The sequence below is a fragment of the Nyctereutes procyonoides genome, unplaced genomic scaffold (assembly GCF_905146905.1).
Source record: "Nyctereutes procyonoides isolate TBG_1078 unplaced genomic scaffold, NYPRO_anot_genome, whole genome shotgun sequence".
Lineage (NCBI taxonomy): Eukaryota > Metazoa > Chordata > Mammalia > Carnivora > Canidae > Nyctereutes > Nyctereutes procyonoides.
The window spans coordinates 60,260,452-60,272,697 of NW_026575146.1; the positions used below are offsets into that span (position 1 = coordinate 60,260,452).

At 35.6% G+C, this 12,246-nt stretch overlaps 1 protein-coding gene across 3 annotated transcripts in view; it reads left to right on the forward strand.

Moving 5' to 3' along the window:
- RIC1 (RIC1 homolog, RAB6A GEF complex partner 1) overlaps positions 1-12,246 on the forward strand; it is a 145,387-nt gene that overhangs the window by 61,449 nt on the left and 71,692 nt on the right. For all 3 annotated transcript variants that reach the window (XM_055311054.1, XM_055311052.1, XM_055311053.1), the window contains exon 3: positions 1,624-1,703. In XM_055311054.1, coding sequence (XP_055167029.1) covers positions 1,624-1,703 — 80 coding nt within the window. The remainder of the gene's footprint in view (positions 1-1,623; positions 1,704-12,246) is intronic.

Sequence of the window (12,246 nt, forward strand, 5' to 3'; positions counted from 1 at the left end):
GAACGGTTTTGGTGGTTAACAACAGAAATTCTACTTTTTAAGGATGATCATTTATTACCAAAACTTTTAAAATTGTTCAAAGGCAGGGCTTATTCAAAGGCAGGATTGTTTAGGAAAATATCAGTGAAATCTGAAAGTACATAGCATTTAATATACATGAGAAGCTATAGATACTTAGTAAAGATTGCTACAAAATACCAGAGTAGGTAATTAAGCCATTGTTTGTAATTTTGTCTAGTATAGCATGGATATAAAATTTCTAAATGCTGGTGCAAAATGATGCTGTATTTTCCCTGGCATTATAGTCTTCCAAGCACTTGTTAAAATTACGAGTATATTAGTATCATTTGATATTCTGAAATGGTGAACTTTTGACCTTGAGTGACTAATATTCCAGACCTCATTTGTATGTTATTCATGTAAGCGCTAGATCTTTTATATAAGGTAATAGTACAGTTTACAGATTTTTAAGTCACTACTCTGGGGGGGTGGTTTATGATATCTCATATGGTTTGATTCAAATCTGTTTTGCTTTATCCCAGATTCTCCACATTTGAAGAATGTAAAATTGCACATGAGGAATTAGAATGATGATCTTCGCCTCTTTTCTTTTGTGACCCAATATATTGAACTAGAGTTTTGGAATACATTATGAAATAGTAAAGTTTATAGCTTAAACAAAACATCTGACTGCTGAAGAAATTTTTTTTTTTGAAGAAATTTTCCTTTGATGTTCCTTTAAGTAAGAAACAGAAGCAAGTAGTAGAAAGAAATTTGAAACCTTGAATAATTTTTTTTCAGTTTTCTTTGTTGTGCTTTGGGTAAAAGCTCGCATGCTTCTAAAATGATAAGAGTTCAGCATTAGTGTATAGTAGTTTGGGCCAAACAGTTGCCACTTCACTCAGGCTTGAAAATGGTCAGAAACAGCTAAATATAGTATTTTGTCTATTTCTATAAATGTAAAGTGGTTGAGCTTCACATTTGGCAGATAATGTGCCTTGATCATTTAATGTTTCAGTACAATTTGTATTTTAAAAGTGTTTTGTTAACTTAGAAAAATTAACTGATGTTCAAATTTGGAAATTGAAAGTTTGCTCTGTTTTTCTTCTGTGTCTCGTTATATATTATAGTAAAACAGAGGCCAGTTGATTAATTTTGAAATATATAAACATGTTATTCCAAAGTTATATTGTGTAAACTTTGAGTAGAGCTAAGAATTTTGTCATAGTATTACTATTTGGTGACATTGTTGCTTTAAAGACTTAGAAAAAATTATTTGCCATATTGCAGAGTTCTAAAAGTTCTGTATAGTTTGTAAAATAATTGTGTGCTATTGAATACTGTAACTATTTTAGAGTATTAATGTGTATAATGTTATGAACTATTGATTTCAATGACACTTATGAAATATTATATATTAAACAGGATGAGTTATATTTAAAGTCATTTTTTAATTTCATAATTAAACTGTAGCTCTTCAAAAGAGGGTTCCCACAAGTGAAATGTTTCCTTTTTTTTTTTTTGTGAAATGTTTTCAAAGTTAGAATACATAAAAATAAAATTTAAGATTTTAGTCTTAGCCTTACCCTCTAATTCTCATGGCAAATAAAATTTATCTTTCAGACTGCATATGGCTACATCTTGTTTTTTCATATTACATCTACAAGAGGGGACAAGTACCTTTATGAACCAGTGTATCCCAAGTAAGTTTGTTGTCTTTCATTCTTTTAATAATTGGTTTGCATACTTTGTATTCATAAAAACATTCCAGTTTCGCATTGTCTGAAGTGAGTAAAAGCCAAGCCAATACATTAAAAATGGTACTTCAAAAATTACCAAGTCTTTGAACTGTCATTACTTGAATAAAGAGTAAAGAATTCTGTGACTAAAAAAGTGTGGGAATCTTGGGTGAATGTACAGTATTCCTTTTTGGACATTCAGGATCACTACTAATATACTCTAGTGTTATGATGGAGGAGCTAAAACATCATGAGGGGAAAAGAAGAAATGTCAGGAAAGTTACAGGCACTTTTTCCTCTATATTTTTGTATGTGCATAGAAAAAATGTGTACTCCAAACAGTGGTTACTAACCTCTTGGATAGAACTTGAAGGAACATAGACTTTGATTTTCAAACTATGTTGTTCTATATATTTTGCATTTTTTTCCTTAAATTTTTTTGCCTCACTTTTGAAATAAAAGAATGTTTTATTGAAGGAACTTTTGAAAAAAAGAACATACTAATTTTTAAAGCATATCCTCTTTTTTCTTTTTTTAAGAAAAGATCAAACCATTAAAACTGGATGACCATATAAATGAATATTTACCACATTTCTAGATGGTAGGAGATAGCCGGAGTTTATTATGTATATAAGAAGTTAGAGGGAAAGTAGATTTCCATATATGAAAGCTTACATTTCTGAAAATTAACAGGAAGAAAACAACATTAAAAGGGCACTTAACATACTGGGGAAAATTTTGTCAGTAAATAGGACCAAGATTTACTGTTTTTAGATTTTATAAAATGTTATATTTTGTATAATTTTATTTATAAAACATATCTTCTATTTTAAGGTGACATAAATTACTAAGAAACACAAAGATTTCAAAAGGTAAATAGGTAAAAATGATCTCATAAGAGGAAATATAACAAATACAAGACAAACTTGTTAGTAACTCAAACTAAACACTAGTAACTCAAAACATTAAATGCAAATTTTTCTAGAAACCTACACATTTTAATATATAAAAGTAATCTTGTGGGCAGCCCAGGTGGCTCAGTGGTTTAGCACCGCCTTCAGCCCAGGGCGTGATCCTGGGGACCAGGGATCGAGTCCCGCGTCAGGCTCCCTGCATGGAGCCTGCTTCTCCCTCTGCCTATGTCTCTGCCTCTCTCTGTTTCTCAAATAAATAAAATCTTAAAAAAAAAAAAAAGTAATCTTGTTTTGTTTTGTTTTTATAATTAAATTTTTTTAAATATTTTTTTTCTTTATTTTAGAGAGATTGGGAGAGAGGAGTACACACATACATAGGGAGAGGAAGTCAGAGAAAATCCTCAAGCAGACTTTCCACTGAGCGTGGAGCCTTACTCAGAGTTCCATCCCAGGATCCTGGGATCATGATCTGTGCCAAAATCAAGGGCTAGCTGCTTAACCAACTGAGCCACCCAGGCACCTCAATATGTAAAAATAGTCTTTTTTTATTTTTATTTTTATTTTTTATTTTTTATGATAGTCACACAGAGAGAGAGGCAGAGACATAGGCAGAGGGAGAAGCAGGCTCCATGCACCAGGAGCCCGACGTGGGATTCGATCCTGGGTCTCCAGGATCGCGCCCTGGGCCAAAGGCAGGTGCCAAACCCCTGCGCCACCCAGGGATCCCAAAATAGTCTTTTTTTTTTTTTTTTTAAATTATTGCTCTGCCGGTGGAAGAATAGTAAAATGTGTTCTTATATACTTCTGATAGTAGATATAGACAAAAATGTGATATTAAAGAACCTTGGAAAGAAAGTTAATTGGTATATTCTCAAAAAATATGTAGTCATTAAATATATTTCAAAAAATTTATAAACTTGAGAACTTGGGGCACCTGGGTGGCTCAGGTCATGGTCCTGGGGTCCTGGTATCGAGCCCCACGTTGGGCTCCTTGCTCAGCTAAGAGCCTGCTTCTCCATCTCCTCCCTGCTTGTGTTCTCTCTTGCTATCTCTGTCTCTTTCTCAAATCTTAAAAAAAAAACCCAAAACTTGAGAACTTGATCAAGTTGAAGAAACAAGTCACACAAAATTGCATATAGAATATGACCACAAAAAAAAAAAAAAGAATATGACCACAACAACTTTGCAAAACAAGTAACAAAAATTATCTGAAAAAAAAAAAGAGTAATGTATATTTATAGTAATGGCTCCTGAATGGTAGAACTGTAGTGATTTTTCATCTTTCAGCTCTTGAATTTTCCAGAGCCTTTGATTTGCATACACTGTATTCAATGTGGTTTAAAAAAAAATCCGTGGATTTGAAAAATGTATAACAAAAAGCCAAAATGTTTTTTTTTAATTGTGTTATGCAAGTTGTTTAATATTTGTTGAAATTCTTGAGAAAACACTGTGGGAGAGGCAGATGTAGGAGATGTAGGATGTAACTCAGATCCTTTTATCACAGATTTTAAGGGAGTATCTAGATTTTCTTGATGCCATAGCCTTTTTTTTTTTTTTTTTTTTTGTAATACTGTATTAGTTGAAGTGTAAGTTGAATTTTGGAAATCTTTTGTAAAGTATAGAAATTATTTAAATGATGGAATTTAATTTGACTTTTTCAATAAAAATCTTTAATGCAAAAACACTTGCAGTATATAAATTGTACTGTTTAAATGTTATGCACATTTTGATAATATGTATTTAGAAATTTTAAATTCAATATTGTGTATAAAATAAAACTTTTTTCATTCTAAGCGATACTTTTGTGAGCCTTTTGAAGAACTGTTGTAATTAGTGTTTTTACCTTGTACATTTTGAACTAGCATTTTATTGCTCTATTTAAACATGCTCCTGAAAATAATTTATACTAGGATAGGTGGGCAGAATAGGGAGCTAATATCCCTTAACACATTGAAAAATAACATTTCCATTATTTCAAGTCACTAACCTGATTTCATGTATTTACAGTGATTTGGGATAGTATTTTGAAGCTCACTTTCTGTGTTGCTAAGAACTTAACAAGACTTTCTACCTTCTGATTTTAAGACTCCAGAGGAGGTCTTGTAACTGAGTGGTAGTAGTTCTGATGGTACATAAACTTTGCTGTGTTTGACGGTGTCAGACTAGGGACTAAAGAAAATACATTATGTTGTTTTAAAATTTGGGCTTTCTTCTAGTATATTGATGATCACAGGTTTTCAGTGTGTGGCTCAGTAAAATAGGTGTTGCCTTAGCTAAAGGGCTGGGCTTTGGTGTCATGTAGGCCTGGGAATGAATGTCTGTTCTTCATCTTCCCAGCTGGGCCACTTCCTCATCTGTAGCAAAAGTTAGCAGTAGTAATTATCTCATAGTATTAAATGAGATCATGCATCTTAAATGTTGAGATAACTGCCTCGTACATAGGAAAATTAATAAAGAACAGCTGCTGTTCTTAATGCTGTTATTAATATACTTTTTCCATCACTACATTTTAAACTTCATTTCTAATACTTTCATTGATTTTATATATATAACAATATAAGAAAAGATTTAATATATAAATCATATTTTATATGTATAGTATATGTTAAGTGATTTTTAGTTTTTAATATTTGACTTGATAATGTACCTCTTTCCCAGTTTAGCTTCTTGTAACTGCTGTATAAAATCAAAATATCTTAAAAGGAAACAGTTTTGTAGAGCAGAGAAAATTAGAATCAGCCTGTTGTGTATTTTAGTGCTGGATTGCTGTTTAGTCAGATTACTTAGCCTCCTTAGTTTCTTAGTTTATCTGTAGAACCTGTTCGTAAAATGAGAATAAAAAATACTTTTTTCTTCAATTGTTTGTAGGATTGTAGGAGTTTATGTTTTTACAATTGGGAAAGTGGGTCATACACAGGTTCGAGGAGAGTAAAAAAATGTTTGTTTTGGCAGTGTGTCATCATTGTCATCTGTGCCATTGTAAGCATTTAGGCAGTTGAAGACACTGTTCTAAGCACTTTTTCAAACTCATTTGATCCTGATAATAACCTTGTGAGGTAGTTAGGTGCAATTACTAGAGCAGAGAGAGGCCAAGTAACTTAGCAGCTGTCACACACTTTAGTAAGTGGCATGGCTATGGTTCAGACAAAAGTGCTGTAGCTTCCAAATATATACTCTTTATCATCAGTACATTATTGCCTCAGCCTTGTTTATTCCCATCTAGTAATCTGCTACTTTGGAGTTTTTTTGGGAGTAGTGAATCAAAAACAGGAGAAATGATCTGGAGTGGTTTGGACAAAATAGTTGTGAAGAATGGAGGCCATGTAATTGAGGCCAGTGTTAGTTGTACTCTTCTCAGTATAGAAACACTATTGTCTTTTGTTACTCTTCTCTAAATTTTATGAGTTCATCACATGGGTGTTTCTGGAGTATCTCAACTTCCATGTATTATGTGACAGCATCTTAACCTTAGACTGCATATCATTTTCCATTATGCTCTACCTGAGAAAGGTCGGTTGTCCCTGTGATCTATCATAGTTTCCACATAGTGATGTTTCCAGCATCCTTCTTCTTCATGTTGGGAGCCAGCCTTCAACAATGGTGACAGTCTTCTTAGATTACTTTTTATGCCTCAAAGGTCATTTACTCTTTGATTAATGTTTTCTTTGATCTTTTTATACATTTCATTCTATATTAAAATGTATTAGCTATACAGACCAGTGGACAGAGTTGTCTCAAGTCTGTCTTGGCTTTTTCTTTCATGTCTTAGAACTTGCATTGAACTTACTGGAGGAAACTTTGCCAGGGATAAATTGGAAATAACTTATGTATAGCTTTAGAATGTATTCACTTGTTTATTTTTAAATATGAGTTTAGTAGATCTTGAAACTGCAAATCATATTTAATTTTATCATAATGAAAATAATTTCAACAAATAGGTCATTCTAATGTATACTTTGTTGAGATTAGAGACTTTTTTCTTTTATTCTGTTTTCTCAGTCTTGCTGTCAACCTTTTGTTAGACACTAGCCTTACTAAGAGGACAGAATTCTAAAAAAAAAAAAAAAAAAACCTTAATGTACTAAAATTCAGTACACATGGGATGTCTGGGTGGCTCAGTAGTTGAGTGTCTGCATTCATCTTAGGTCGTGATCCTGGGGTCCTGGAATTGAGTCCTTAATTGAGCTCCCCACAGGGAGCCTGCTTCTCCCTTGGCCTGTGTCTCTGCCCCTCTCTCTCTCTCTCTCTCTCTCTCTGTGTCTCTCATGAATAAATAAATAAAATGTAAAATGTTAAAATTATAGGGATTATCTTCACTGGGGGAAAAATAAAAAGACTCCAAAACAACAATCAAAACTCAAACCTCTTGGGGACCTGGGTGGTTCAGTTGGTTAAGCATCTGCCTTTGGCTCAGGTCATGATCTCAGGGTCCTGGGATCGAGCCCCACATCAGACTTCGCTCAGTGAGGAGAGCCTGCTTCTTTCTCCATCTCCCTCTGCTTGCCATTCCCCCTGGTTGTGTGCATTCATTCTCTCTCTCTCTCTCTCTCTGTCTGTCAAATAAATTAATAAAATCTTAGCAACAACAACTCAAATGTCTTGTTTCCTTTTCCTTACCCCCAACACAGGTTATTAGATTTTGAAACTTCTTAGAAGCTCTTAATGAAATAGTGTCAGGTGGGAAGCAGGTAGAGAACAGCTCACTGAGGTTAGCAGTTTCTGATCTCAACACAGTTTACCCTTTGAAAAATCCCAAAATGTTTAAGGGACAGAAACATTTACTGAAATTACATCACATTCAGAGGAGAAAAGGTCTGAAATAGAGATGTGAAAAGTTTCCCACAACATTTGTTACTTCCTTTTTGCCAATAAATTTTTAGTATTTTCTGGAAAATAAACTTTAACTGTTTTTTTTTACTCCCTCTTAAGGCTCTATAGATTTAGAGTGTTATTTCTAACAATGTACCTTGTTATAAATTCAGTTTATAAACTTGACTAGTGTGTTAGTTATCCTGACATTTTTTATTCCCTTTGATCTTCAGAATATTACATTGTGTCATTTGATTTCAGTATGTATACATTCTGTAAATGTACTTATGTATTGAACTTTACACATTGAATGTATCTATCGGTTTACATCATAATTATATGAGGACTTAAAAATAATGAGATTGAGAGTGATGTTACTGAATAAATTCTGGGCACTGAAAACTACTCCCCTGTTGGTCATACTTCTAACACTAGCACTTGAATGCAGAAAATTATAGAAGTGTTAAAATATCTGCTTAAATCAGAAAGTCCCATTGTTCTTATCAGACTGAAGGCTTTCTGAATGTGTGATAATGTAACAATTTTTTTTTTAAATATAAAAGGTCTGGTGATAAGGATACTGCATCTTTCAAGAAAACTCTTCTGAAAGAGAGTTTTCATCCATACATCTGTTCATTTAAATTTTGAATTTTTTGATGGCCTAGAACTGTTGTAGGTACTAGGAATAGTAGTGGGTAAAGGAAGAAAAACCAGATGAAAAATCTTAGAGAGCTTGTGCTCTTGTAGTAGACGGTAATAAATAAAGAAAATACATTGCAAATTAGATGATAATGTTTCTATGAAGAAAAAGTAGGGAAAGGGATTAGGGAGTGGGGATACAGCTTGAAATAGTGTGGTCAGAGTCTTCACTGAAAAGATGACATTTGAAAAGATCTCAGGCTAGGAAACAAAACATACCAGGGGAAGAGCTTTATGGATTGATGGGATTTACCAGGTAAGAAAGTTAGATTATTGTGAATACATTTTAGGTTCTACCAAATAACTTCTAGCTTAAATGTTAGAAGTTGGGGGGGGGCATCTGGGTGGCTCAATTGGTTAAGTGTCCAACTCTTTTTTTTTTCTTTTTTAAGATTTTATTTATTCATGAGAGACACAGAGGCATAGGCAAAGGGAAAAGCAGACTCCCTGTGGGGAGCCTGATGTGGGACTCAGTCCCAGGACCCCAGGATCATGGCCTGAGCCGAAGGCAGATGCTCAATCACTGAGCCACCAAGGCGTCCCAAGTGTCCAACTCTTGATTTTGGCTCAAGGTCATGATCTCAAGGTTGTGATATTGAGCCTCATGTCAGGCTCTTGCTGGGTGCGAAACTTAAGATTCTCTCTCCCTGCCCCTCCTCACACCCCTCCCAAAATAAAATAAATAAAAATAAAAGAAGTGAGAAATTTTTAAATTAAATTTAAAACATGAAAAACTATGATCTGATTTTTAAGTAACAATCCTGGGAAAGCCTATGGCCAATTCCCTTTTTTGGTAAATGGACCACCATTTACTTGAGTTTATTCGCTCTTCCTGCTCAATAACTTCAGTAGCTAGTCTGTATCATGTCCAGTGTATTCTACCGTCTATATGTTCTACTTATTCAACCTTGTGTGGATCACTCATGTCTTCTTCCCAACAGCACTTCCCAGCAACACTACTTTACTTTAGGTTTTGTCTTTTTTTCCTGGATTGTTACAGTATTGTCCTAAAACATAGTTTACCGTTTTCCCCTAAATGAATTTTTTAATATAAAATTTAATTGCCACTTCCCTCCATAAAAATTTTCTGTGGCCTGCCTTAGCTTTCCGGATTAATCATGTTGCTTTCTTGAGTTTTATTTTAGTCATCTGAAAAACAGAGTTAATGTTCTCTACTTCATAAAGATATCATTAGGATTAAATCAGCACCTTAAATTACTGTGCATTACCTACAGTAATACTTTAGTATTCCCCAAGGCTTTGTTCTGAGCTCCTTGCTACATATTCTACCTGGTTTTAATTATTCAGTATGTATGGATGAGACCCAGATCTGTCTCTTTAATTTAGTAGTAATTCCTTGAGCTTCAAGCTCACCTTTTCAGGACAGATCCATTTAGATGGCCCTGCCGGCAGCCTCAGATTCTTCCTGTCTCAGCCTCACTCATCATCTCCCTTCCAGGGAAGCCAAACATGCTGTTGCTTTTCTAACATTTCTTGCAGTTACCGTGATCTTTTATACAGTTGTAAGAGGTTGAAACCTTGGAATCTTTATTTCCTTACTTCTCATATTTGGTAATCAGTTGTATTGACTGATGACAGCTCTTGAGTGTGTGTCCCTAGAATTTGCCTCTCCCTGTTTCACTCTCCTTGTCTTAGTAAGGGGCCATTATGGCCTTTCTTTAAGGGCCTGTTGGAAAAGCTTATTTACTAACTCATTCTCTTCCTCTAGTCTCTTTCTCCTTCCTACAGAAATCCATCCTTTGATTGATAGCAGATTTATTTTTCAAAACAGATTTTATAATGTGGAAACTCTTTTTAAAGATCTGTATTAACTTTATTCTACATCAGTTTAACACCTGACTCTAAAGAAAGATACAAAAACACTAACAATGTAAGTCATTACTTTCTGGAATGTATGTCATACACATACACACATATATATCTATGTATACTTTTTAAAGATTTTCTTTATTCATGAGAGACACAGAGAGAAGCAGAGACACAGCAGAGAGAAGAAGGCTCCCTACGGGGAGCCAGATGTAGGACTTGATCCCAGGACCCCGGGATCACAACCTGAGCCAAAGGCAGACGCTCAACCACTGAGCTACCCAGGTGCCCCTGGAATGATACTTTAGAAAGATCCCATCAGTAAACTTTTTTATTTCCCTTTTTAATATTATGGTAGGAGGCAGCATTTATCCTAACCATTTTCCAAGTACACTGTCACACTTCATATAAGGGGAATCATACAGTGTTTATCTTGTGACTGGCTTATATCAGCATAATGTCCTTAAGGTTCATCCACGTTGTAGCATATTTCAGAATGTCCTCCTTTGGCAAACCTTGTTGCACTTCACAGAAAATGTGTTTTTACAGATTCATGGTTCGTGCAATCTTATGTTAACACATCTGTTGGTGTCCTTTTTTCAGTAGCATTTGTTCATTTCATGTCTTGGTGTGACATTTTGGTAATTCTTAGCAACATTTCAAGCTTCTTCATCTTTATTTGTTCCGGTGGTCTGTGACAGTGATCTCTGATGTTACTAATGTAATTCGGCCGGGGCTGCACTCGCAGAAGGTGGTGAGCTCAGGTGACGTGTGCCGTGTGTTCTGTCTGCTCAACTCAATGGCCCTTTCCCTGTCTTTCTCCCTGACCTCTTTATGCCCTAGGACAACAGTATTGAAATTAGGGCAGTAACCCTACCATGGCCAGTAAGTGCTCAACCCAAAGTAACACTTGCATGTCTCTTACAACCAGAAGCTTAGTGAGGAAGGCATGTCTAAAGCCGAGATAGGCCAACAGGTGGACGGCTTGTGTCAGACAGCCAAGCTATGAATGTGAAGGAAAAGCTCCTGAAGGAGATTAACAGTGCTACTACAGTGAACAACGAATGTTAGGGAAGTGAATTAGCTTTATTGCTGATAATGGGGAACGTTCGGTGGATAAAAGGTCAAACCAACCACAACATTCCCTTCAGCCAAAGCCTCACCCAGAGCAAGCCCTGACTCACTCTCTTCAGTCCCGTGAAGTCTGAGAGAGGAGAGGAAGCTGCAGAAGAAAGGTCTGAAGCCAGTAGAGACTGGTTCATGAGGTCTAAGGAAGGAAGCTGTGTCCATGGCATGAAGGTGCCAGGCGATGCAGCAGGTGATCCAGAAGATCTAGCTGAGATCATTAACGAAGGTGGCTACACTGACCAACCGATTGTCAGTGTGGGTGAAAGAGCCTGCCATGGGAAGGAGATGTCATCTAGGGCTTGTGTGGTTAGAGAGGAGAAGTCAGTGCCTGGCTCGGAGCTTTGAAGGACTGGCTGATTGTGTTGTGGGGGCTAATGCAGTTGGGCACTTTTAAGTTGTAGCAGGTGCTTATTGATCATTTCTCAAATCCTAGGGCCCTTAGGAATTCTGGTAAATCTACTCTGCGTGTGCTCTATAAATGGAACAGCAGAGCCCAGAGGATAGCACATCTGTTTACACCATGATTTACTGAAAAACTTTTTTAAGATTGTATTTAGTTTAGACAGACTGTGAATAGGCGAGGGGCAGAGGGAGAGGCAAGAGAGGATCTCAGGCAGGCTCCACGCTGAGCATGGAGCCCAGTGTGGAGCTCAGTCAGTCTCACCACCCTGAGATCATAACCTGAGCCAAAATCAAGAGTCGTCCAGTTTACTGACTAAATCACCCAGACGTCCCAGTTTACTAAATGTTTTAAGCCCACTTTTGAGACCTGCTTAGGAAAAAAAAAAAAATCCCTTTCACATCATCCATCACTTATTGAATATGTACCCGATTTTACAACAGTTCTGATGGAGTTGGACAACGAGATTTATGTTGTTTTCATGCCTGCTAACACATCCATTCTGCAGCCCATGGATCAAGGAATCATTTCAACTTTCAAGTATTTTTTTATTTTAAAAATTAATTCTATTTATTTTTTGTTGGAGTATAACATACAGCGTTATACTTGTTTCATGTATACAGGTGTACAGTGTAATGATTCAGCAATTCTGTACATTACTCAGTGCTCATTATGATAAGTGTGCTCTTCATCTCCTTTATCTGTTTCACGCATTGTTCCCACTCACCTC